Below are 26,653 nucleotides of genomic sequence, written 5' to 3' on the forward strand. Positions count from 1 at the left end.
GTTTCACAGCACACGATTCATCCGACTGTTTGAATTAACAAGTTCATTTTGTACTACCCATCAGCAACTGCTTGTGTACTACAGTTCAGTGGATTATTTTATTATTTTATAAAGACGCTGCACTTTATGTTCTCTGCTGTTTATGGAACTTAATAAATCTGTCGAAGCATTTCGTCTTTCTTTTTGAGTCGGATACAAATTCCAGTACTAAGTGTAGTTGTATGCAAATGTGGTTGTTCGTCATAACTACTGAGCTGAATGCCACTATTCATAATAATGAAAATATACCCACACGCACAAACACTCCTCCTGACATTAACCGGCTCCCTCATTAGGACTCTGCAGGGAATTTGCCACCTAATTTCTGTCTGCAAGTGTATTCGTGTGCTTTGCCTGAGTTAAGCAAGTGTTGAACTTTGTTTCTGGCCCTTCACCTGAACCCTTTTCTCCCCTCCTCTTCCTCTTTCCTTCCCTAGCCACATAATTTGTTCTGTTTTACCTTCGTGAACAGCAGATTGCTTTATTAGCAGAAGCTGTGAAGTGAATTTGCGGTGCGGGGAAAAGTGTGAATTGAATGCAGCTCAAGCTGTTTACAATACTGATGGCTGTGCTATTATATTGATCTGGTAAAATGCCTCTGAAATGATTTTTTTCTCTCTCGCTCTCCCTCCTCGATCACTCTCCAAACTTCCTCCACTCTGTGCCCTTTCTGCTCATTATTCCCGTCTTCCTGGCATATTTTCACTTTCCCCTTAATTCACATTGCTTTCATCTTGTCTGCTTCATCGTCCATCTTCTTAATTCTCCGCTGTTTCCACGTGTCTGTAGAATATATGATGGATGAGATGGAGAAGCTGAGCATCCTGGAGGAGCCTGTCCGCACGTGTCCTGTCCCTACACCTCGAACTTCTGTTCCCTCGCCTTCCGCGTCCCCTTCACTGAGACACAAGAGTAAGTATGAAGACAGATTCATGTGACAACTGAAGTACTGGACTGTGAGCTCTGAGGTGACTAAATACAGCTTTTTTAGTTCTAAAAAGAGGAAGTGGTAGAAATAAAGACAGAAACTGGGTGTAGACAGATGACATAACAACAAATAACAACCTATGTAGCACATTCCTTTATGCATTCTGCACAAAGGCTTACAATATGTTTAGTAATATACCCAAACAACTACAAAGGCATTTATATAAAGCATTTATTTATATATAAGGGAACATTACAGACCAGTCCATCATCCAAATGCATGTGTCCAGTTTACTCTAAGAACAACGCCACTAAACTTGATTGGAACTATTGTTTACTTTTTGCAATATGGGCTGAATAAAGCCATGGAGAGCAGCTCCTTTAGTGGAGAATAACAGTCACTGCCACTCCACACTTACTTTGTCCAGCACTGCCCCCTGTGTTACAAATATGACATTGCAACCTGCTGAGTGTGTGCTGATCTGCTCTCCTCTCAGTGATTGTCAGCAGATCCCATAATTACCTTGATTACCTAGAGAGTCGTGGAGGGAAGCAGGAGGAAGTGATTAGCACAGTGTGCCTTAATGCGACACAAAAGCAAAGCAGGAAGCAGACGGGGGAGGAGTTTTGTGTCTGCCAAACAGGTTAATCTCACAATAAATCAGACAGGCATATAAAAGATTTTCTTCCACCTTTTTTTCTTTGTTGTTTTGGTGATAAAATATATTTGCTGGCGTACCCGGTATGAGAATAACTGGCTTCACAGATAGGGATCACATTTCTTACATCCTCCTCAGATGATGCTGTGACAAGCGAACTGTCCAAACTGCTTCATGAGATCAAAAAGTGCCGGGATAGGGACTACTCATTCGAGGAGCTCTGCCACACCATCTCCTCCCACTCTATGGACAGCTTCGGTAGCGGGCGGCTGTCCGATGAGGAGCGCCCAGATCGACCCAACGGCACTCTGACTCGAGCCAGCAAGGTACGCCACTAGGCTATTACAGAGGCGTGGTGCATTTTGGTTGTGGTGTTTGCCTCTCCTTTCTTGGTCTGCTCATGTAAATGCATTTTGTGGGAAGTAATGAGCCAGGCAAAAATGGGAAAAAAGGGCACTGAGGTAGTTTGCAATTGAACACCTCGTTGGTAATTAAATATTCTCACACCAGAGTTTAAAGTTGTTCTGAAAAACTCCATGCCAAAAAGAAAAACTACTAATGCATTTCTACTTTTCTGTTAACTGACACTTGACTATGATGATGGTTAACTCAAAAGTAAATGTCCGGGCCTTATTCCAGTTTCTTAAATACAAGAATTTAGTGGTTTTGCAGCACTTCTTTTTCTCCTGCTGTCTTTGGAGTTTGATTTATGCCCCTAAATATCCCTTTAGTTGGCTGCTTTGTGCTGGCCTGCTTTCTGTTTTACTTGTTCTTTTTTTTTCTCCTGTTTTAGTAAACAGATAAAACAAAAGTGCAAATGTCAGTGCAAATCTGCCAAATGAAGAAAAAAAAAAAACTAGATAGTTTATGGTTGCAATTTCAGATAAGATTGGTATGAGGTCACTGGCTCAGAAAGTCTTAATTTCAGGAGTGACCGAATTGCAATTAGTCCCTACAATAATGTCTGTGTTGCTCTAGAATAAATTAAGACTTAAAAATCGATAGAAAAATATTTTGGCTCTGAGTAAAATGTTTCTGCCACATCTATAAATGTTTGACTGCAGGCAGGCTCTCTGTTTATCTAAAAGAATTTCTCTCTGCAGGCTTATCAGCTCTTATTTAGTCCTTCAAGATGTTTTATCTTACTGCACACAGGGCCCAGCTGTGCTGCAGATCTTCATTTACTGTCAAGGCCACTTCACTGGGTATTGTTCAGCTGCTTGTTAATACGAATATCGAATCGGCCAGTCACATGGCAGCTACTCAGGCATTCAGACACGGTCAAGATGACCCGTTGAAGTTCAAATTGAGCATTAGTATGGGAAAGAAAGGTGATTTGAGTGACTTTGAAAGTGATGTGGTTGTTTGTGCCAGCTAGGCTGGTCTGAGAAAAAGGAGAAAATATCGAGCGAGCGGTAATTCTCTGGGCAAAAATGCTTTGTTGAATGCCAGAGGTCAGAGGAGAAGGGCATGTCTGCTTTGAGATGATAGGAAGGCAGCAGTGACCGAAATAACTACTTGTCAGAACCAGGATGTACAGAAGAGCATCTCAGAGTTCACAGCCTTGAACCAGATGGGCTACGGCAGCAGAAGACCACACCGGGTGCCGCTCCTGTCAGATAAGAGAACGCTAACAGGAAACTGAGGTTACCGTTCACACATGCTTACCCAAAAACAGGAAGAGAAGATTGGAAAATGGTGCCTGGTTTGATGGGTGTCGATTTCTGCTGCAACATTCTGTTGATGGGATCAGCTGTAAACAGCATGAAAGCATGGCTTGCATCTTGGCATATCTCAGTCTGAGACTTGAGATCCATGTGAACGAGAAGTGTTTCCAGCAGCTCACTGAATCTGCGTCATGAAGCCTTCAGGAAGTTTTAAAGGAAGTTTTAAAGTCAAAGCGGGATCAGCCTTGTATTAACAAGGTGCACCTAATAAAATGGGCACTTTGTGTACTTCTGGCTTACAAAAAAGACTGCACTTTGACTATTTTGACTACAGAGGGCAGTATCAGACTGATGCTGCTGAGTTGGCTCGTCCTGTTGAGTTGTCACTTCTTGTTACAGAAACAAAACAGGTCCAGGGTTTATTTACAATTGTAATTATTCTTTGTGCTCAAAGATCCGTTCACAGCCTGCAGATATTTTTCATGACCTTCTTCTAAATTGGTGCCTATTTATGCTGAAATATTGTTCACGCCTTCCCCGTATCTGTCCACACTCTCCTAACACAACACACATACACACACACACTCTTACGCAGGAGAAAACTGATTAGACATTAATGGCTTGAAGTTCAGCTCAGGAAGAAGTGGATGACCTTTATCAGTGTTAGCTGACCAGAGAATCACACCTGCAGTTTATTTCTAACAGCCAGCACAGCGTGACGAAGAGGCTCTGAGGCTCAATTCCATCAGCCAGAAAGACAGAAACACAGGTCATCTATCACACCTGAACCTTTAGACCACACACAGACACACGTGCGCGCACGCTCAGGCGTGCACACTCACAGGGTTGTCCAAAGAAATGCGATCGAATGTGCCTGCGCTTCTCACTTATTACTGCTTGTCTGTTTCTATTTTTCTTTCTATTTCTCTCCATCTCTCTCCCCTACAGTAACACATGCACAGACACTCCAGCAAAAAATATTGTGACGCTGATCAATAGTCCAATTTTTTTTTTTTCATTTCTTTAATAAGTTCACTTTCAGCGTAATTCAAGTAGCTTTTATGGACAGTGCAGCAGGTGCACAGACCTCATGCTGAGGCTCTCTCACACGTGCATGCACATTAAACACGTACACCACGTCTTACTCAGGCTGTAATTACCTGAATCCATCTTGTGCCCCTCTCTATAAGTACCAATTTGTATTCTATTACTGACACTCCTAGCTTGTGTATGTCTGTGTGTGTTTATATGTGCCCGCAGGCTACTGTCTAAACTGAGGCCGGGCCTATTTAGTATGCGATTCAATGTCTCTATAGTACAGAAATGAACAATGCAAATATGCGCAATAACTCACACATAGATTGCATACACTCACGAAGAATGCTGGCACAGTGTGAATTCAGAAAGTCAGAGTGGAAATGTGTGTGAGTTGTGTTCAAATGAGCACTAGCATGTGCATTCTGTGTGGTTAAACCAGCATGTGTTTGTTATAATCTGATGCCACTGGTCTGCTGGCACTGGTTGTATTCTTTGCTTACATTTATTACACAAGAATTTATTATTCAATTATAATTCAAAACTAAATAATTTAGTCCACATGCTTATCTAAGTATTTCAAATCAAAGCTGAGATTGTGTATTTTTTCCAGCCAGAATTCCAGAACTTGTGTATCCCAATAACCGTGATGGAAAAGCACAGACTGTACATAAAAGGTGGATGTCATCGTGGAGCTTTAAGTAGAGTGTTCTGGCCATTTTCATCTTGGTGTTTGGAAACCAGATGTGACAAATGAGGCTTGGATGCTTTGTCGTCTGTTTTACTCTAAATTGGACCAAAATTGACATCATGTTAAGTGAATTAAAGCTAAGGTAGTGACTGAGGCCATAAACCCAACAGAAAAGTGTTTAATGAGGTCATAAGTCAAGTGAGGAAAACTTTCTTGTGGACTTGCACTCTGACTTCTTTCTACAGCTCGCCCCCTGCTGGCCACTTTTCTTTTCCCTACTTGGACTCTTTCTGTGTTTTGCGTGCAGACGATGCATAGAGCAGAGAATCAGATCCTCACATCTAAGAGGCCGGAACCTGTAAATACCCTTTACAAGTACTGTCTGGACTAAAAATCAAATGTGTTCCTTAATTTCTAATATTTGGTGCCAATCTGTAGCCATGCTAACAACCCTGCAGGACTATAATGATATACAGCTTTGCTTTAAGCTATATGTTGAGGGACACTGATTAGCAGGTTATAAAATTTACTGTCTCCCGATACTAACATTCTATCACTAAGCACAGAATCAAGTAAGGATATATTGTAATAAATCATATTATTGGGCATATTGATCAGATTTTTCATACTGGTTTGAAATGTAATTTTTGCCACGATATTGTTCTCTGCACCAAAAATGTCACCTTGCTGTAGATGTCAGTTAGATTTAGGAGTTGATCCTTGTTTATTCATCGCTAACCATGATTGTCTATAATGACCAGTTAATTAAGACTTCTCCATGCTATTTGGAAATCTGTACAATACTTGCAGCCCTGAGTAAAAACTCTGAACATGAGACATAAAATATAAAAAATTCACTCCAGACTTGATTAGTTTGATTGTTTTTTTTTTTTAATTTTGTAAAAAAAGAAACCCATTTTAAATATAATTATAATATGAAAATGTACTCCTTCCTTTTTTGTGGAAATGGCATTTTGTGGCCACACCTGCAGTTCCTGTCTTCCCATCAGGGGACATATCACACTTTTCAGTGTTAGTGGTCCAAACAATTAGGAAAGAAATCTAGTGCAGCGTAACCCATTCAGTCATTGTAGAGATATTTGAGCCTGGATCTGTCGAGCCACTTAAAATCTGTGTAAAAACTGTGTTTTTCATCCATGCAAAGACTCTCTTCAACAGATATTTTTTATGCATGGTTAGTTTTCACTAACCAGTTGGCTGCACTATCAGAGCCATGTGCATGTAGTGCAGGGAAATGTCTAAGGGTTTATTGGGTTTCATATTGATCTGTAAAATTTAAACTCGTGTAACTTAAACTCATTACACTGGAGTCAGTTTAAATCCAAGTATAAATCATTTTGTGTTTCCTCCATCAAATGAACTAAACTCATTTGTGTTAAGAAGCTTTCAGACAGACATAAAAGACACATTTTCATGTAGTTAAGCAGGTGATTTTCCCTAAGTCATAATCTATCCCTTAAAAGCTTTCCCATTGACAACTAATGTAATATTGATTAGCTATGCAGCTTTCAGTATGAATAATTAACTGTGTCCTCTCTATTGAACACTGGCTGGCATCACATTCATACTGTAATGAAAGGTTATGTATTGTTTATGCATACAGTGCAGTATGTATATGTGAATACTGCAGTCCTTTTTAGATCAATCAATATTCAAGTGTTGCAAAGGGCCCTCTGCAATCTGGAGCGATTGGTGACCTTTTGCTTTCTGCCTCATTTTCTGCCTCCGTCTCCATTCTCGCTGCCGTTCTTTGGCTCTTTCCATCTGTCTCTCCTTCCTTCTGTAACTTCATTTGGGTGCACAGTTTTCATTCTTTGCTTCTTTAGCATGCCCTCTGCATTCCTGCCGCTCTTAATCCTTTTCTTTTTTTGTTCTTTTTGCCCTCTCGCTTGTCATCTTTTAGACCTCTGTTCTAAAGATAATCACCGCATGATGAACATGAGACCTCCCTCAGTCTGTGCACCCTCATCACTCCTGGTAAAAGCTATATGCAGTTTTAGAGACGGCCGATATGTGTTTTTGTCTTTGTAATCTGCTGTGGTCTACGCCCTCGGCTGCGTTGTTTGGTTCACAGAGATATCAGGTGGGCTTTATCTGCCCTTCATACTGCAGAGCCCATCCGCACACCTGTCCCCTGAGAGCCAAAGAGCCCCCAGGAAAGGGCACTGCGTGTGAGCCTCAGATGTTCTGCTATTAATGGGCTTTTCTCACTAACACATACTAGCCCAAAGCAGTGCTGTGCAGGTATTTCAAGTAGTTATATGAGAAGGGTTGCAGGTTTTTGCTGTGATCCCCATGAAGAGCTTCACAAAGAGATACTGAGGTTGATAAAGATGGTGCCTTTGAGGGGAAATAAGCTGGCTTTTACTGTAATTATCAAAATCTCCAGTAATGGAAGAAAGTCAGGGAAAGAAATTCTAGATAAGAATGTATTTGATTGTTTGATTTTATCCCATAAGAGTGTTTTTGGTGAATCTGCTGCACATTTAGCCATAAGCATCATAAGTTAAATAATTTTAGCAAACTGCCACTTACTTGCACCCACAGCTGTCACAGAGCGACGTTAGCATTGTGCTCTGAAGCCAAAAAGATGAATTTAATAACTCTGTGTGTAGAGCTAAAGAGAATGGCAGAGGTGGGTGACCAGTCTCTGCGGTCCTACTTGCTTCTTTTTTCTTTCCAGAAGGCAAATCAACAGTGAGCTGCTTCTGACCAATAAGTGGCACCTGGAAAGGCTTCATAATAGCCTCCAACTCCCACCCCTCTCTCAACCAGCAGAGCCTTCAGGAGCTCTGCTGTTCTTTTAATTCAGTCTTAATGTAAAAGCTTGTTTATTCCAATTTGTTTCTGTCTGTGCCAGGGTTACACGAGCCACTGTTACTGTAAATATATTGGTCATAGCAGCTTTGAAAATAACTGCTGTCACCCTCTGTCCTCCTAAATCTATGCTGATGTATACAAATGGCTTTTGTACGGTACCATCAGTCTTTTCTTTGTCCGGTTGACAATTAATCTTCTTGGGACACATACACCCTCTAATCTTTGAGCTGATTATTACTGGTTACTTGTTATAATGACAATCGTATACTTGTGTTCTGAATTTTGTGCTCACAGCGGCCGACGCCACCTCTCCCTCCGGCCATGGAAGAAGATGAGGCAGAAAAGAGCTGCGGTCCCACTGGCTTCTGGGAAGCACTGACTCCATGCAATGGCTGTCGTAACCTGGGCTTCTCCAGCCTGTCGCAGGTACACACACACACACACACACACACACACACACACACACACACACACACACTTATATGCAGTGAATTAACTAACTCTAACTGCATGATGATGATGTTTTGACTCCTAATTTGCATTATAATGTAGTGTCGGTGTGCACAGAGTCAAAGAATGATATCATCATCACAATTCTTATTTAACATACATGATGTAGAGTAAAGCAACACACAAACACACAAATTACAGGCTAGTGATATTGCCATTGTTCTGAGCGAATACTTTCACTGGTTACCTTGGGAACGCAGTGAATGAGCCGTCACTAGAGAGACCGGCTCTCCTGGCAGTTCTAAATACTCTGCTCAGTTTCTGCCTCTGTCTTCATCTCCTTATCATACATTTCTGAAGATCCTCCCTATCTCTCCAGTTTTGTTTTGTTTTTAAGCCTTTTACCTTTACGAGTAGTTCATGAACTCTGAATAACTCTCAGCTGAAATATCTGATACAGTGAAGCGACATGAAAGGCTAATGATCCCTGTGGGGAAAAATGGGCATATTACAACAACAAAGAAAGGCTGTGTAGGACAGAAGCTTGATTTTTAGGGTTTTACTGAACAAGCAGGCTTGATCCAAACTCACACTACTTCTCAGTATTCCCGCTCCATCTTTACTTCTTCCTTCCGGCTCCCTCAGCCCCACACGCTGTGTATTAAGTGTGTTTAAATGAGTGCTTAGCAGGGAGATGCATGCTGGCACAAACAGCGGGACATCTGACATTTACAACACAACAGACCCTCTGTCTGGTATACTGGCAGCCTGCCGGCCTGACTGGCACACCGCCTGGAGATGTTTGCACCTGGGCGAGTGTGTGCGTTTGTACTAATGCGCTGTGCATGATAGCTTAAACCTTTGAATGCGAGCATGTGGGTATACACAGCGTATTCGGTATCATCAGCTTTTTGTGTGTGACATCATCTCGAGCTTGCGTGGGAGGATTTGTGTGTGCGTGCGTGCGTGCTCGCGCTGGTTTTATTGAAGAAGTAGAAGTGGAAGGAACAGAGTGTCAGAGGGAGAGAAGGACCGAGTCGTTGCTGAATAATTAACTTATCACTGCAGTGATTTTCCCACTGCCATTGTGGATAAACAGAGTTAACATAAACACACACAAAAAAAGCATTTGCATCCCCTTAGAGGATTAATAGGGTCTAAAAAAAAATAGCTGTGCTGCAGTCGCCACCATTGTTTACATCTCAATCTTTTGTTTTTATCAATCCACGTGACATCTGCTAACATGCGCGCTCACCAGTCCCCCCTGGTCATCTTTCTCCCTCGTTAGATGTCCGCAGTAGTGTTTTAACCTCTGTCTCTTGTCTGAGTGTTTAGTTTCCTGGTTGTCAGCTGTCACTTAAAGCTGTCAATCAAAGTGCTAGATTTTTGTAATGAGTCATACAGAAAGTCTAACCTTAAAATAAACCGCTTAAAGCACCATGTTAAAGTGAAATACGGTGTAATTTAAAGTTTTCTTTAACCCCCCCCCTCAATATACTTTAATGCCATTAAAATTATTCAAATTCTTCATTGGAAAATTCATATTTCTTTGGTTTACTTACTGTATGTCAGCAGAAATGATGTTGTCAAATTCAATTGATTACAAAATATCCTCCAGACTAAGAACCCTGCCCTCCTAATATATACAGGCAGTGTTCATATAAACATGTAAATCAGATATTTGGTAAATAAAAATTGATTCATGTGCTGTGTATTGTTTAATTTGAGGAAAATGAGTATATTAATCAGATAGATGTGTTTGATTAATTGAAATCTGGTCAGGAACCTCCCACAGCCCTATCAAGCTAGTCATTTAAAAACTTTCGAGCGGGGATATAAAACTCATTTTGCATTGCGGGCCACATACAGCCCACTTTCATCTTATGTGGGCTAGACTGGTGAAACTGGTGAATCTATTAAATCTTACTATATAATATTGATATATAAATATATAATGTTAGAAAAACTGAAACATGATGTTGAAATTGTGCTTCTTCATCTTCTATTATTACATTTATATCAAATTCAAATTTTATTTGTCACGTGTATGACTGTGTACGTGACAAATAAAATTTGAATTTGATATAAATGTAATAATAGAAGATGAAGAAGCACAATTTCAACATCATGTTTCAGTTTTTCTAACATGCTGCTGTAGTAAATGAAAGAAATCTATAAGCATGACTCTTTGGGTTTAAATTGCAAGAGGTAAACTGACTGAAATCTAAAATGAAATTGTGTTAATGGCCAGTGGGGGAGGTCTTGATCAGTAGAAAAAAAACTGTAAACCTTGTGAAAATACAGTTACAAATCCAAGAGCAATGTCTTCCTTTATATTTTCTAAAACCTTCCATAGGACCAGATTGGAATCTTTGCCAGGCTGATTCTGGTCCCTGGGCCTTATGTTTGGCACCCGATTCAGAGTATTTTTTTTTGGGGGGGGGGGGGGGGGTTGCAGAAAAGAAATGCATGAATCTATCTAAACTGGAAAAGCATCACTGACATATAAACAGTGTTTACAGTCATGTGCCAAATCACATGTACATTTTTATCTCTGAGAAATGTGTAAGGCAACATTTACATTTTGAATTTCTGGCAAGAGTGCTCCTTTCAGCTCTTTACTGCCTGTGGCCATCTCCCTGTACAACGCATCCACTTAACACACTGTTTGCTGCTACAACTACACGTTTCTTTTCCAACTATTTATTTATGAGTGACTTATGTATGTATGTATATATATGTATATATTGTACTATTCTTAGTTAGTGTATTGTCTGTCTTGTCTTAATGTTGGTTTAAAATGGAGCACTGTAACAAAAAATAATTTCCCCCAGGGATCAATAAAGTATTCTGATTCTGATTTACAGTAGCTGCTATATGCTTCCTTTTTCACCAGCTAGTTACTGACTTTGTTGGTGCCAGGGTTGCTATGGTTGCGAGGTCTGCGGTTTTCTGAGTAATTGGCCCACATTTGAAGCATTTCTGCAGGTTGAACTTTTCTTGTCCATGAGTTCGTGTTGTGTATGAAAATTGCCAATATATCCTAAAAATCATAAAAGCCAAACTCCAGCATGCAGGCTTAGATAGAAAACAAACTATTTTGTGATACTCTCCAACACCGGGTGCCTGCCTTTTGGGTGTTATATTGTATTGTTTATTATAGGTTAGTTTGATTGGCCATGAGGCTGGTTTTATCAAACAGACCTGGCAGCTCTGTTTGGTGCTGAGCGGAGAGCTCACAGGAGAGTTTTTGTTGAACACAGCTGCCTGCTGCATCCAAAAGGCTGGAAAACCAAAACAATGACCTGAAAGGTCAGTACAGCCGAGGGGAAAAGCAGTGTTGGCTGATAATTTTCTGTGAAACAGGATGGCTAGCCATTGCAAATGTAAAATACTGCAATGAAGGGTTTATGGAAGTGTTTTAAAATATTATGTGGCTGAAAAACAACACTGTTAAATTCATAGCTATACCTTAGTTACGCCTGAGGGTGAAACACCTGAGAGTTGGTGGTTTAGCAGGGGATACTTCTTTGTCCTCTGCCACCGGGTGGTATCAGGGTGAGCAAGGATGTGCCCAGGGTGGATATTGTCTCTGGACTCTGATCAGACACCTCACCACTCCAAAAACCACGGATGCTTGGTAGAAAGGTGCCGGGGAGTGTTCAGGTATTGGTGTGTAGATATATACTAGTTGTAGGAGTCAAAGAGAATTTGGCATGAGAAATACAGATTTTTTTACAACATGTGTTCAAGCTTAACTATCAGAAACCCTTCTCATCATTAATGGGAACTTGTGTAATTTTCCAGTGCCTGGAAATGTACCTCTATCCTGTTTGTCTCAATTTCTAACCAGGACGAAGACCAAAAAAACGAATAAAGTCTGGTCTGAAAAAAATGTTATTAACTCTTTACCTTTTACCGTTTCATTCTACAGGGTGGGCCATTTATATGGATACACCGTAATAACATGGGAATGGTTGGTGATATTAAAGTCCTGTTTGTGGCACATTAGTATATGTGAGGAGGCAAACTCCTCAAGATGGGTGGTGACCATGGTGGCCATTTAGAAGTCGGCCATCTTGGATACAACTTTTGTTTTTTCAATAGGAAGAGGGCCATGTGACACATCAAACTTATTGGTAATGTCACAAGAAAAACAATGGTGTGCTTGGTTTCAACGTAACTTTATTAAATTGAAGCAGAGCAAAGTTACAGAGGTTTAATTAGAGACACAGCTAAGCATTTTGCAATTTCGCATAATTTTAAAAAGTTTACATTTCTTCAGCAGCAGAAATTTCTTGTTGTAAGTTAGTTAAATTAAAAAAATAAAAAACAAACCGCGGCCGACAGCGCTGTACACAGTGGTAGACTGGTGCGTAATAAGAAAGTGGATAATGCAGAAAACAGAGATTTTTAGATGTGACACTCTTCTTGAAGTACACTGAGAGAGAGGGAGAGCTGTGCATGACGTGTCATTTTATCATGGTGGAAGCAAAACAGCAAAAGTAAGAGGGAATTCATGACGATGTTTACGTGAAGCGAAAGGTGAAGCTTAGTTTGGATCTTCTTTTGCTGATGGTTCAGTCAGTTTTGGTTGGAGGATGATGAAACCTGCAGCGTCAGAATCTAGTGCAAAAAAAAAAAAAAGACGTAAACATAGAAAGCTGACATCTCACCAATTCTGATGCGTCGGCGGGTCCGCGCTCTATGTTTACGAATTTGTGCAGAATCCATGTACCTGCTCTCATTTACAGTTTTAGTTGTTTGGTGGTTGTTGAAATTTTGTGAGGTTTAACCTAACCAATTTTAATCGGTAAACCCACCCCTACTTCTCATAACACATCCAGTCCCAGCAGCTGCCAGTCCATTGTGTTGGATGAAGGTTCATGAGTAGTGGAATAAGAAAAGCTGCCCTGTAGCATTACGGAGATGGATGTCTAATGTCAAAACTTGCTTGAAGTATTTCAACAGGCCCACAATTCACAGCTTCCAAAATAGCCATCTGACGTGAAGTCATACCCTGAAACAAAAACAGCAAAGTAAATATGTACCTTTATTAAATGGCAGCTGCGGACGTTTTATTTATTTTTCTATGTTTGTGCAAGACTGCACGTCTTAAGCAAGCACGAAATAAAGTTTGCCTATGTTTTAATATTTGTGTGTCTATACATATTTGTGTGTCTGTACCTTGTACCTTTGTGGCCCGAGGTAATGAATTTAGCATATCCTTGCTGCCTGTCACATGCGTGTTTTTTGTGCACACATGACTGCACTCACTCCCTCATTACGAAGTTTCCCCTGTTGAGAATTGTCGTTACTAGCTACAGGTTTCCACTGACCATCTCCATGTGAACGCAGCTTGACGCCAAAGCATGTGCGGGGCTTTCCTTTGCAGCGTCACCTTTTTTAAAATTAAGTTACAGAACTCATTTGCGACAACCTTGAAAGCAAAAGAAAAGGGAGACAGGTAATGATGAAATGCAGGAAAGACAAGAGATGCTGTAGAGAGAGGTCTGGAGTGTTGCCAAGCAACACAGACTTTCTTGAGATGTCAGGCGTGGGATGTCCACCATTAACAAATCTCAGTCACCAACAGCATAGGTGCGTCAGACTGCTGCACACACACTTGCACATGTCAGCGTTTCCTGACTTTCTACCAGGTTATTTCCTCTCATTTCACCATCTTTACTTCCTTCCTGTTTTTCTTCCTCCGTCTGACTTTCTTCCTCCACACTTAGTCAGACTTGCTTCTTACATTTCTCTTTCTCAAGCTCTAATTTTCTTTCTTAGGAAACAGGGCTTTACTCACAGCTGACGCAGTTTTAAGATGTGTGTTGTAAGGTGTCTTTGTGTGAGAAATGAAAGAATCTTAGCCAGCAAATATCCAGATAAGTGATATCCAGGCTCAGTTTCCAGTACAGTCCACCTTTACAGATATGTTTTAAACAGTTGTATGAGAGCAGATGTTTTCATGATTTGCATGTTAGATACACAAACAGCATTTAGTCAAAGCCTGCTCAGACATGATCGGTCAAAACTCGTGAGACTAAGTGCAGGATAAGCTTCTGGTCTGGTTGACTCCAGATTGTGTGCATTCATATGTAGATATCAGTTTGTAGAGGTTAGTGTTGTGCTGTCACAGATCAGACAGCCATGAGAGCCTTTGAGGGTGCTAAGGAACATCAAAGGCAAGTGTTTATGAGGGGGCAGAAATTATGTGCAGAGCTTTAAAAGCATCTAAATGAGGGAGTAGAATTTGTGTGAGTGGGTGAGTTTTCATCTTATGTTTAAAGTTTAAGATCATTGACCTTTTTCAGATTGTTTAATGTTTTGTAATATTTAATTATTTAAAATAAGCAAGGTTGAAGTTGCTCCATGGAAACTGTATCTTTATCTTACGTGCAGAATTAGACATGCTTCGTTTAAATAAATAAATAAATCACACACAGCAGCTGGCCTTTTGAAGTTTTTCCTGGAAGCAAAGTGGCGGTATCATAATGTCATGCAAACAAACTGGTGATAAGATTCGATGAGTACAAAGAAGACTAAAGGTACTGAAAAGTACTCACTCACCAATCCAAGTGATTTATTTCAGGTGTTCCAGTCACTTCCATCACCGTGGGTGTATAAAATCAACCATTTGTGAAAGAATGGGTCGCTCTCAGGAGCTCATTTACTTCCTTCGTGGTTCCGTGATAGGATGCCACCTGTGCAACAAGTCCAGTCATGAAAAATTTATTATTAAATATTCCACAGTCCACCGTTAGTGGTGTTATAGCAGAAGTGATAGGAAGTGGCAGTAACTCAGCCCCAAATTTCTCGCCCACTGCCAACCATTTGGGGGAGAAACATTTTTCCGCTCGTAACCATTGGTTATATTCCATCCAACAGGGCGGATGACTCAAAGAATGTGCGCGTGATGAGGAAACCCAGGTGCTTGGTCATTTTGGAGGCCTACTTAGGTAAATTGCATCTCTCTGGTCTTATTCCCATTCAGACAAAGATGACTCCACCCACACCATTATGCTCCTCCTCTTGCTCATCACTAATACTACAGAAATTCAGAGTACAGAGTTTTTTTCTTGGTGGCATTACCTGGAGTCTTTTAATAAGGACTTCGGGCAGCACGAGTTGATGTGACTACAAAGTCAAAACAGGAGACTCTTTCCTAAGTGTTCAGTAACCAGTCGCAGCAGATGGCCACCCCTCCCTGATCCTAGTTCTGCATGAGGTTTCTTCCTGTTAAAACTGTGTTTTTTCTTCCCACTGTCGCTGGATTGCTTGCCATAGGGGGCCATATGATTGTTGGGGTTTTTTGTTGTTGCTTTCTTTGTATTATTTTAGGGTCTTGACCTTACAATATCAAGCAACTGTTGTTGGGAGTTGGTGCTATATAAATAAAATTGAATTGAACTGAATGGAAAAATTAATTAATCTTGCATTATACCATTGTAATAAATCAAACTGTTAATATGTAGCCATTCTGTATATGCTAGTAGTATAATTCTCTTCCACTCACATAAACCTTGTAGTCATAACTGCTCGGGAAAGGAAACATCAATTTCCTGAAAGAAAATGAGCGTGCCAGTTATGAGATAAAAATACATAACTGAAAATAGTCAGCAGCTATTTGGATGATGTGTTTAATTATTTTAGTAGGATTTCTTTTTTCAGCTCCAGCTTTTCAGATTTGACGTTTGATGTCTAATAGAACCTTTGGAGAAAATTAAATTATCTCATTTTGGACTTGTAAAATTAAATTAAAAGTCAGTAATAGATCCAGGAAAATGTGGTGGCTATTTTCTTGATATTTACTATAGACAAAATTAATTTATCAAGAAAATAATTAGCAGACTAAACGATCAAGCAAATAATTACTTCTTGCAGTCCGTATCTGAGACGTCTAAAACTCTGCAGTGTCTGCAAATGTGTGCGCGTGTGTGTGAGGATTGTATGAATTGAGACAAAGATGTGAACAAAAGTGTTATAAATTTTTGCTCGGAGTGAATAGCGGATGATGCTGTTTGCTCTGTGGATTTTAATCCTGTTTTTCCAGTTAATTATCATTCATTTAATTGGCTGAAAACAGAAATTCTGTCATTCAAAACATTGAATTAGACTAATTGATTATTATTATGTTCTCTTTTAATTTGATTTGATTTTGCTTTCATTTCCCGCTCTCGCTCCCGTCTCTCGATGGGACGTGACGCAGCTCTGTGCTTACACTTGGTGCCTGTTAATGGCGTTATGCCCCTCTAGACTGCAGCTATAGGCTGTCAAAATAACTCAAAAGACACATATAGGTGCTGTCATATTTCACCTGAAATAGACTGGCACAAACCTATAATGCCCTTGACTCCATGAAGATGTGCTGTGGATGCGTGCGCTTGTTTGTGTGTAGTTTTACATCCCGTCGGAGTATCACATATCTCACTATTCTTGAGGTAAACAGGAAAAGGCAGAGAAAGCTGCCGAGAGGGGAATAGAAGCTCAAAGAAAAGCCACCAGCAGGAATTTTTTTTTTTTTTTTTTTTTTTTTTTACTGCAGTGTTGGTTTTATAATACGGTGCAGCACAGCAACCCTTCCTGTAGTGTTGATGCCCTTGAGCAAGGCATTGAAAACACAGTACGCTTATGCAGAGACTGTTAAATGTGTGCAAATTATGTTGTGTTCCAGTTCAAATGAGCTCGCGTTAAAGAGATTAAGGGACAATCCTACACACAGGTGACAGAGCGAGATAAGGGTAAATTTGCTTTCTGTGTTCTTGTTTACAAAGGAATTAAAGATGTGGTTAGAAGGCTTTACAGGCAAATAAGATGACTGATCGTACCGAGTTCATATTTAAACAAACATCATTTGTATCCGTGTATTTGTGTAACATATTGATGGAAATTATTTTCATACAAAACACTGTTGTGGCCCCACATGACGCGAGGGCTAATGATGTTGGCAGGAAACGTCTGTCTCTGTTATTTTGCCTCTGGCAGCACAGTTATGCAAAAAAAACCTATGATGATAGGTATTTGTCATTTTGAGCGATTTACACTCTGCTAAAAAAAGGGGAATGAACTTTGTCGAGAGATGTGAGGCAGTTGCAGATGATGCTTCATCATGTTTAGCTTGGTCTAATCTCGGGAGATTATGAGTTTCTGGAAAAGAACCGCTCTCTGTTAAAGGAATTTCTTGATTTTTACATAAATATATTTATGAGGTTGCAGTTGCTTAGTGTACCATCATACCAAACCCAGCATGCTGATTTTAAATGGATATAGTGTTTGCTAATTCAGTCTGAATACAAAGATTTAGTGTTTGACAGCTATATCCTCACCAATATAGCTGCCAAGTAGTGAAGCCAGTGCCAAGGAGCCACTGGCTCCACTACTTTGTGCCCCTGTCTCACATCATTTTAGGTCTGCACTGAAAATCATTCTTGTGCACTAAAATAAATTAAGTGTAATAAAGCAAACATCAAGCTGATAGGCAGTATAAAAGATGGACATAGGTACTGTGATGACACCCTGGTGAATAAAATCCTGTTTTGTATGCTGGAAGTGACTGTGAACTGACTGTGAAACCACACATTTATTAACTGACATTTTGTCAGTCCAACTTCATTAGACAATGAACGTATCCTTGGATTATCCTCCTCTCAGGAAATCTACAAAATAGACTTTGGCTACGTCCACACGTACACGGGTATTTTTGCAAACGGAGATTTTCCGTTTTTGTTTTTAAAAAAAATCCTGTCCACACGTAAACGCAAAAACGAAGGAAAACACTGCTAGGAACATGCCAAAGCAACAGGTGGCGATATATTCCTAACCGTGTAGAAATGTTGGCCAATCAGAAATCTAGAAGCCTCGGTGGGAAAGACTAAACAAAGATAGATCTGCACATAGAAACAGAACTGAGTCCTGTGTGGAGGGACAGTAACTGTGTGTGTATATGTAAGCATTTAAACACTGCAGAGAGTAACAGTATTTGGTGTAAGTCCGCCATTGTAGAAATTCATTTCACTGAAACAATAATGTGGCGCACAGTGTGACGTCAAAAAATGCGCACACCTTTGACGCTGCGTTTTCTCCGTTTTCCTTGTCCACATGTAAATGCAAAAACGGAGTTTTCGAAAATATCCACCCTGGAAGGCGTTTTTAAAAATCTCAGTTTTCAGTGACCGAAAATGCCGTTTACGTGTGGACGAAAGGCGCAAACACATAGAAAAATCTGCGTTTTCAAAAATACCCAGGTACGTGTGGACGTAGCCTTCAGTATGACTCGAAATGAGTGACTGAGCTCATAAACTGATCAGGAAAAGTGTTCACAGAGGTCAAGTCCAATGGCCCTTCTTTTGGGAGGGATGTTTTTTTTCGTGGCTCTTCATAAGGCTGGTTAGTGGTCTCCAACCACTGCGGTAACCTCAGTCATGGTGGCCTGTGCTTGAAGAAAACAGTTTTCACTCAGCCATAAAAACATATTACACACAAACATAACAATCAAAAAGCAAACACTGCAAGAATGATAACAATACTGCTAGCATGACAACTTCAACATTAACATTCCCATGAGTCCCTGCAAAAACCAGGCATAGTCTGCATGGTTGCCTCACTTGGGGCTGACATATGCATTGCCTTTAATTCTGTTTTTTCAGCTGTTTTAAATGTTTGTAATATTGGCCAGTGATTAACAAACACAAGATCAGACTTTTAAATCAACTACTATATTAACCTCCTAGGACCTAGAGTGCACATATGTGGACATCACATTTTGGGTTGTCTAGACCAAAATACTAAATTTTGCTCCACAAGGGCCTGATTTCCACTTACAAGGACATTATACTGCCACTGTTCTATCGAAATGTAAAAATGTGGATCTCATTTTTCTCAGAAACAAAAATCAGGAAAAAACCCCCACATAATTCTTTGTTTTTACATTCATGAGGTCTCAAACAGCCCAAATAGCAAAGACAAATTGAAAATGCATGCCATAAAAGAGTTCAGGTCTTAAGCGGTTAAAGATTTGTTTTGTTTTTTTTAATCTGTTCATATTTAAACAGCTTTGAAAACAATGGGATATCAGCTTTCAGTTTTTGCTTCTGGTTTATCAGTAAGGTTGTGTAAATGCAGCCATGGGAAATAAAATAATAACTGGGAAGTTAATTTCAGCTCCAAACTAAATGTGCTTCCTGCTGCAAACTTTTTTTCTCCCACCGTTACGCAACGCACACTCACCTTAGCAGCCTTTTGTTGCTTCAGAACTTCCTCCAAAGTTGAAGGACCTGCAGTTAAATGCAGTAAAAGTTTGGTCACACAGCAGTGGCTCTCTGTCTGCAGTCTCTTGCTCCAGCTGGTTGCCGTGTCTGTGGGATTAAGCGTGGAGCCGAGGGAAGCCGCAGTTAGAGCTTTGCTCAATACAGTAGAATACATGGGGAATGTGAAGGGTGTAATTTTCTGTGGAGTGAGTGTCGGTGTCCCATGGGTGGCTCAGCTAGCTGATTTTTGAGGGATTAGCCAGCCATGGAGGGAAATCCAATTCTGCAAGGCAATCCTTGCTCGCTGATCGGACCAACCTGCACCTCTGACTTTTTCTTTCCTTTTCTTCTATTTTCCAGTTTCAGATTTACTTCACTCTGTCCTTTAATTCTCAATCAAATACTCCCTATACCTTACCTATTTTTGTGATTACCCGAGATCAAACAGTAATCCGGTCGTTAAGTGATGACGTGATGAATCCTACTTCCGGGCCTAAAGTAGTCTGCGTTTAATATGGCTTTTGTGTTGTTAACATGTTTAATGTTTTGTATTTTCTTCTATTTAATCTCAAAAAGCTCCTAAAACAGTCAGTGATCACTGTTGACCTCCCTCGGCTTTTATTACCGCTAATCATTTATTTAAGCTCAGTTTTTAAAACCTTAGGATGTAACTACAGCCCAGCCCATGCACCAGTATATGAATGACTAACCTCGTATTGTGGATGGATTATCTCAGTTGTTCTCCTGGCTGGAGTTTGGTCCTTTTACAGCATCCAGCTTCCAGCAAAGTTAGCTTGTTTATATTATGCTAACATACCTGTGTCGCTAGCGGTCACGTAGCACATCATTATATACCAGCTAGCCCAACTTCAGTAACCCTACAAACGTCACTGCTGTTTAGTTTTCTGTTGTCATTTATGTTGGAAATGATAACAGAGCTGTACTTTTTAATTTGTTTCCAAAACCCCGCAGTCAGGACATGCTATATTGTATTTAGATAGAAGCTAGCGAGCTAACTTCCTGCTAACTTCTAACTCCGTTAAATGTCATAAATTCCGTTTTCATGGATGCCTGGATGTTAAACTCAATTGTTACACCTGGTAGAGCAGAACGCTGATAATTTTATTAAAGATGAAAGACTTTAGAGAATTTTTCAACTCTCAGTAATGCCATAGTGATCGTTTGATATATGGACCTGCAGCGGAGTTTAGGTCCAGACATGGCTAGTGACGCCAGACTTAACGACCGGATAGAAATTTTAGAGATGTACTTAATTGCTTTCTTGTAGAATTGTATGGGAAACAAATCCCCCAAATCATAACCCACAACAGAACACATAGATGGAGATGAAGTTTTGACAGAATGGATACAATTGTGCCTGTGCAATGATTAAAAAAAAATTAAAATACAGCTTTTTTTACAGCATTCTGCAGGTTGCCAGATGGGATTTTGGTCAATGTTTGATTATCAAGAAAGAAGAACATACCCATTCAGTTTTGAACTGCCTTAATTTTTCTTCACATTCTGTCTCTTTTCTTTATTGGTATCCTCTACTGACCGCACCCCTCAGGCCCTCAGAGTGTCCTTTGTCCTTTCTTGTGTTCACCCCTCCTCTTTCTTTCTAATCAAATGGTCTCCATGAGGAAATGCCAGCAAATTATAGCGTCTATTCATATCTGATGGCCTGTGAACTCTGTGTACAGTGTGGGGTGGTGGATTGGCTGTTGGGTGGTACAGCGCTGGGTTTAACTGAAAAAGAGAGATTTGGGATTTAAGTTCCTCGGATGTAACAGAAGCAACAGCACATTTCCTGGTTGGGTTATCAGGCCTGCGCACATGCAAACAGGCACGCACACACAAATGCTATACATAACGAGAGTAAACTCAATCAGAGAAAAACACACAAAATATGCATGAAAGCTCTGACATGATCACACACGCATAAAACCCCCACCAAACTGTATCTGCAGCAGACAGACACGTACAAATGCCACACTGCATTATTACACAGATATAATCAGAAACAATCTTCTGGCCACATGTGGAGGCACATAGACACACACACACCCAAAATGCACACTGTCAGACGTTTAATCTGGCCTGGCAGTTGGATGGGAGCTGCATACGACCTGCTAATTAGTGGCCAGAGGAGGCCTCTGTTTGTCTGCTCTCTTCCTGTTCAGCTCAGACACAAGTTTCTCTGTCCTATCTCTTCCCTTTAAGATAGAGCGAGAGAGAGAGGGAGGGATATGAATGAAGACCGAGTGTGTCTGTTTGTTGGAGGCACAGCACACACTTCTCTGCGTGAAGCCTTTTTGACCACATTTTAAAGCTTTTTGACCCCCCCCATCACCTCCAGGGACAAATGGGAGAATACCATCAGAATATCAGGTAGCTAAACCTGCTGTCACCCTGCCGGATTAATTTCATCTCCACATTCAGGTGCTCCTAGGCTTCTGTCGAAAGATTTCTCGGCACCGACTGTCCTGTTTGAGATAGGTGGGACATGTGCTGTAGAGAGACTTGCTCAAACTTTAAGTTTGTTGCTCTCTTCAGTGAAGCCGGATCGCTTGCTTTCTTGTCTCTCTTTGGCTTACTTTAGTGTAGAAAAAACAAGCACGTTGTCTGAGTTGCCTCCCATTTCTGTGCATTTTTCGTCTTTGTGCGTGAGGAAATCCTTTCTCCTAACTTACCGCACTCCCACTTCCTCTGCTTCTGTTCCTGAGCACAAAGTCATTTTCCTCTTCCCCCTCTGTCTCTCTGTCTCGTGCTCATCTCCTCGGGATTCGCTGACACAAACTCCAAAGTAAGTGTTGAGTAGGATCCTGGCGTCCTTTTGATCTACCTGTGTTTTCCTCTCCCTTCTCTTTTCGCTGTCTGTTTCTAGTCTTATCCAAAGCTGTGGTTTTTATTACACCTGTCAGATTTGACCTCCTTTCTTTTGCCTTGTTTCTGCCAAAGCAGCCAGGGTGGACGCTGGAGATTTAACAGGAATAATAAAAGGTGATGTAGAAGTGAAAGAGAGAAATGTAGCTATACCTGGTAGCAAAGGGTATAGCACAAGTTACAGCACAAAAATAGGTCTTTTTCAATACAATTATTGATTATTTATACCTGTATTCATTTAAGGAATACATTTAGTTACAGTTCTAACTATTGCCATTCTTTCAGTTTTCACCATCACTTCTTTTCATTTTGTTTTTTGCTCCCTTCAGATGCTAGTGGGGCAAAGCTTTCATTATTTCTTTCTGGAGATTTTGTCATATGCTTTTCTTCAGTGCATCTATTAATCAGTGTGACTCCGCTCGTAGCGTTTCAAAAGCTCTGGAATACAGAATGACATCCTCGTTGTTCCTGTGAACAATGGAGACAGTAGCTGAGATTATTCATAACTTTTCCCACCAAAATTTACCATGCGAGTTATTTATTTTCAGATCACAACTGAATTTCCTATGAACTCTGACACTTCCTTTTAAAAGGACAATGGTTCCACTTGTCTCTGTTTCGTTTTGGACCTCTGTTCACTGGAAGTGAACAGTAACTCGGAAAGCTTTATCTTCGTTCGCTCTAAAGTACTGCCCCCTCCCAGCTTCGCGCTTTGGAGCAATCTCATGCATTTCCTGGCAAATCTGACCCACTGAAAAACCCCTTTGGTATGATTACATTCCTACTAATAGTAATAATAATGCTTCAATTTTCAAAACATAGATCCAAAATGCTTTGCAGAATAAATTGAAATGCCACTGATTGAAAATCGAGAATCAAAAAGAAAATTAAACACAGTTAAAACAAAAGCAAGTAAGAGCAGAATAAGACTTGGACAAACAGGGTAAATAATATGGCAGTGAGGTCAATACAATACAAATAAATGAATAAGAAAACAATCCTTATAGAAAAACAACAACCAAGAACAACTTTACGTAAAAATACGTTTTGAGGTATGACTAATGGTCCAATGTTGATCGCTCCTTGCTGAGATGATTTTTGTAGCTGCACGAGCTCGTCCATGGAGATGCTACATTTTATTACACCAACTTTGCATGTGCCTGATTTTCCAGAGTTTAAACATGTATGACAGTAATGACTACTCCACCTAGGTGTCTCCAGCAGCCATGGCTTTATAAGAAGACGCAAAGTCTGCTCTCCCCAGTTCTTCTTGTAAAGACATCCACAGTTGCAGGGCTCTAACACAAAGTGCCCAAATTCTTTTTGTAATGATGCCGGCTATGGGAACAGCTAAGAGGGCCTGCAATGGAGAATGCAAGCAGAGGAATTCCTGATGTTTGAGGATAATTTTTCCCCTTAAATTTAAATCCGTAAGTTGTAAGTTTACTAGCTGTCAGTCACATAACAGTAAAAAATTATCTTTATCTATAATTCTCTATATGATTCAACAGAAGCATATGTTAAACTTCTGCCTTATGTGATTGTAAATATACTTCAATTCAATTCAATTTTATTTATACAGCGCCAAATCACAACAACAGTCACCACAAGGTGCTATACATTGTAAGGTAGACCCTACAATAATACATACAATGAGAACCCCAACAATCAAATAATCCCCTATGAGTAAGCACTTTGGCGACAGTGGGAAGGAAAAACTCCCTTTTAATAGGAAGGAACCTCCAGCAGAACCAGGCTCAGGGAGGGGCGGCCATCTGCCGTGACCAGTACTTACATGTAAAGCCAGGATTGTTGCTAGACACAGTGCTAGATGAGCGCAGCTCCCCATTATTCAAATCCCAGTTATTTCTTTACTTATTTTGTAATGCAAAAAAGTCAGTTAAATTTATTTAAACATTAAATTATGCCATCTACTTTTTAGCAGCTGCCTTCCTGACAGACTGACTAGTCACTTCAATGATAGTATACCTCAATTCTGATGGTTTTTGTTTGTATTATTGCATGTTCTTGTTGCCTATTTTGCTGCTTCTTTAAAGAAAAAGTCAACTCTTTTTTTTCCATTTACCATCAATCTAAACGAATCCACCGCAAAAGGTAGAGCCTCTTAAAAAAAAAATTAAAGAGTGAGATTTTACTGGACCCCAGAAGATCAATACTGAGGCAGTAAAAGTGTGACGGCGATGCTGAAAGTCAGGTTTGTCAGGAGAAACACTACACTGATTTGTGGCACAAATCTGGGAGAGTAGGCAGCTCTTCAGAAAACATGGCAAATCTTTCCAAGTTAAAGCAGTGGAGCCATAAGCTTTATAACAGAAAGTGACAGCTTTAATGGGAATCTCAGTTGTGATTTGAAAACAAACAATGAGTAAAAAAAAATGAATAATTTCAGCCATATTCTCATTTGGATCATGAATCAATGGGTTGTGTGAATTAGCCAAGTCTGGAAATAAATCCAGTGACAGCTCTCATACAGTCATTACAATGCTGGTGATGGGCACCAATCACAAGGAAGGTGAGATTTACCATAACAATATATAATAAATTAATAAATAAATTGCATTCATCTACCAAACTTCCATTTTCATATTATAGCCCGGGGTAAGGGGTACCACTGATTGTTGCTGTGAAGTAATCAGCCCGATTGCTGTAAGCATACATGCGGTGACATAAATGAGGCCCCAGGTTGTAAATCAATGTATACATGCAGAAAGGCAGTAATCAGGTTGTGCTTTTAGAAGCTATTGCAGTAATAATGACAAGTTTTGCTTCCTGATTTTTACTCATGACTGTGTAGTGACAAAAATGAGTTTTACAATAGATAAAAAGTGGAATCTTCCATAAACGTTTAGAGGCTACTTTTTAAAACAGTTCTCAGCCCTGTTCTGAATGCAATTATTTTCAATGGGAGAATATGTTACTGTTATATGTTTTCTATGAAACAAGCTTTTATTTCTAGTGTAAATCTATCACAAAAACCAAAAACACCTTTATACTTCTATAGCTGTTGCAATCTGAATTGATCCAATAACCTTTGAGACGTATCAGAAAAAAATTAAAGCGTCAGCTCTACTGTGAAGCTGATAAAGGTTTGGGGTATAGAGGTGTGTAAACCCATATGTGGTTATGGTTTGGTACGGTCTTAAAATCAATGTGAACATGATTTGTTGCACCTTTAATGGTCAAAATAATCTTTATGTCTCAGAAATGGCTCTTTATGGCTGTACTGGAGTGCTCTCAACCTTTCCTTCAGCTCCGTGAGGGAAATCTCTAGCTAACCAGGCTGTCACGTCAAATCTGTCAGCCGAGACGGGGCCACCTGTGGACTGAAGGCGCATAAGTCTGACTGGGTCTGACTGGATTAGTGGTAATGGCGGCCTAATCGAGTGCTGATGGAGATGGAAAAGGGGTAGAAAAAACAAGGGACTTTGAGTTTGTGGGCCTTTTAATGAAGTGGGGTGTGAAATAAATCCCAGACTGAGTGCAGAAGGTGTGAGCGAGAGAAATCATCAAAGGACTGATTGCTCTGTAAGCTAGAATGATTAATCAGTTTTGAGTGTGCTCAGTGTGTGATTGATGGCCTGGTGCAGTGTGGGTAATGTAGTAGCAGATGCTGACAAGAAGAGTAATGGCTGTTGAATTAGAAAAGAGATTAGGAGAAGAGGAACGGAAAGATGAAGTCATTGGGTTTAGAAATATGTATGAAGCAATGGTGAGAACAGGGGCAGCCACACACACAGTGAAGCGTTCACCACTGATCCCATTAGTAAGAGTACAACTTGGAGAAGGTTGCCAAGTGACACTTCAGAAATGATGATGGAGTCTAAGGGAAAGGACAGACATCCAGAGGCTGAGTCGCTGGAAAGAAATGTTTTGTCTTTTTGGCTGAAATGACGCTCGCCCCTGTAACCTTTTCCCCTGCTTCACATCACTCTCTCTTGTTTTTCATTCTTTCTTGGTACACATCTGCCTCACAGATAATGGACCTTTTGGGCTTCAGCTCTCTATCTGAGCCCTTTGGGGCTCAACCTTTTCACCAGCGCCGCAACAAAGTGCAATCTGAAATTTTCCTGAAATACCCAGAGAGCAAGGCTGTTATATAAAGGTCCCACAGAAACATTTCCTTATTTATGATTCTAAATTATTCAAATGAGAGCTGATTTTCAAAATGCTGCAAGCCTCATTTTGCTA

The 26,653-nt window shown here is 40.2% G+C and overlaps 1 protein-coding gene across 4 annotated transcripts in view; it reads left to right on the forward strand.

Annotated features, from left to right (window-relative positions):
• Nucleotides 1-26,653, forward strand: part of anks1b (ankyrin repeat and sterile alpha motif domain containing 1B) — a 267,248-nt gene that overhangs the window by 114,343 nt on the left and 126,252 nt on the right. For all 4 annotated transcript variants that reach the window (XM_085252154.1, XM_085252151.1, XM_085252152.1 and 1 more), the window contains 3 exons: nt 829-951; nt 1,764-1,951; nt 8,154-8,285. In XM_085252154.1, the coding sequence (XP_085108280.1) occupies nt 829-951; nt 1,764-1,951; nt 8,154-8,285 (443 nt within the window). The remainder of the gene's footprint in view (nt 1-828; nt 952-1,763; nt 1,952-8,153; nt 8,286-26,653) is intronic.

The sequence above is a fragment of the Mchenga conophoros genome, linkage group LG17 (assembly GCF_057382185.1).
Source record: "Mchenga conophoros isolate Kocher_MC1m ecotype Shallow Benthic linkage group LG17, M_conophoros_male_GT1.1, whole genome shotgun sequence".
Taxonomy (NCBI): Eukaryota; Metazoa; Chordata; class Actinopteri; order Cichliformes; family Cichlidae; genus Mchenga; species Mchenga conophoros.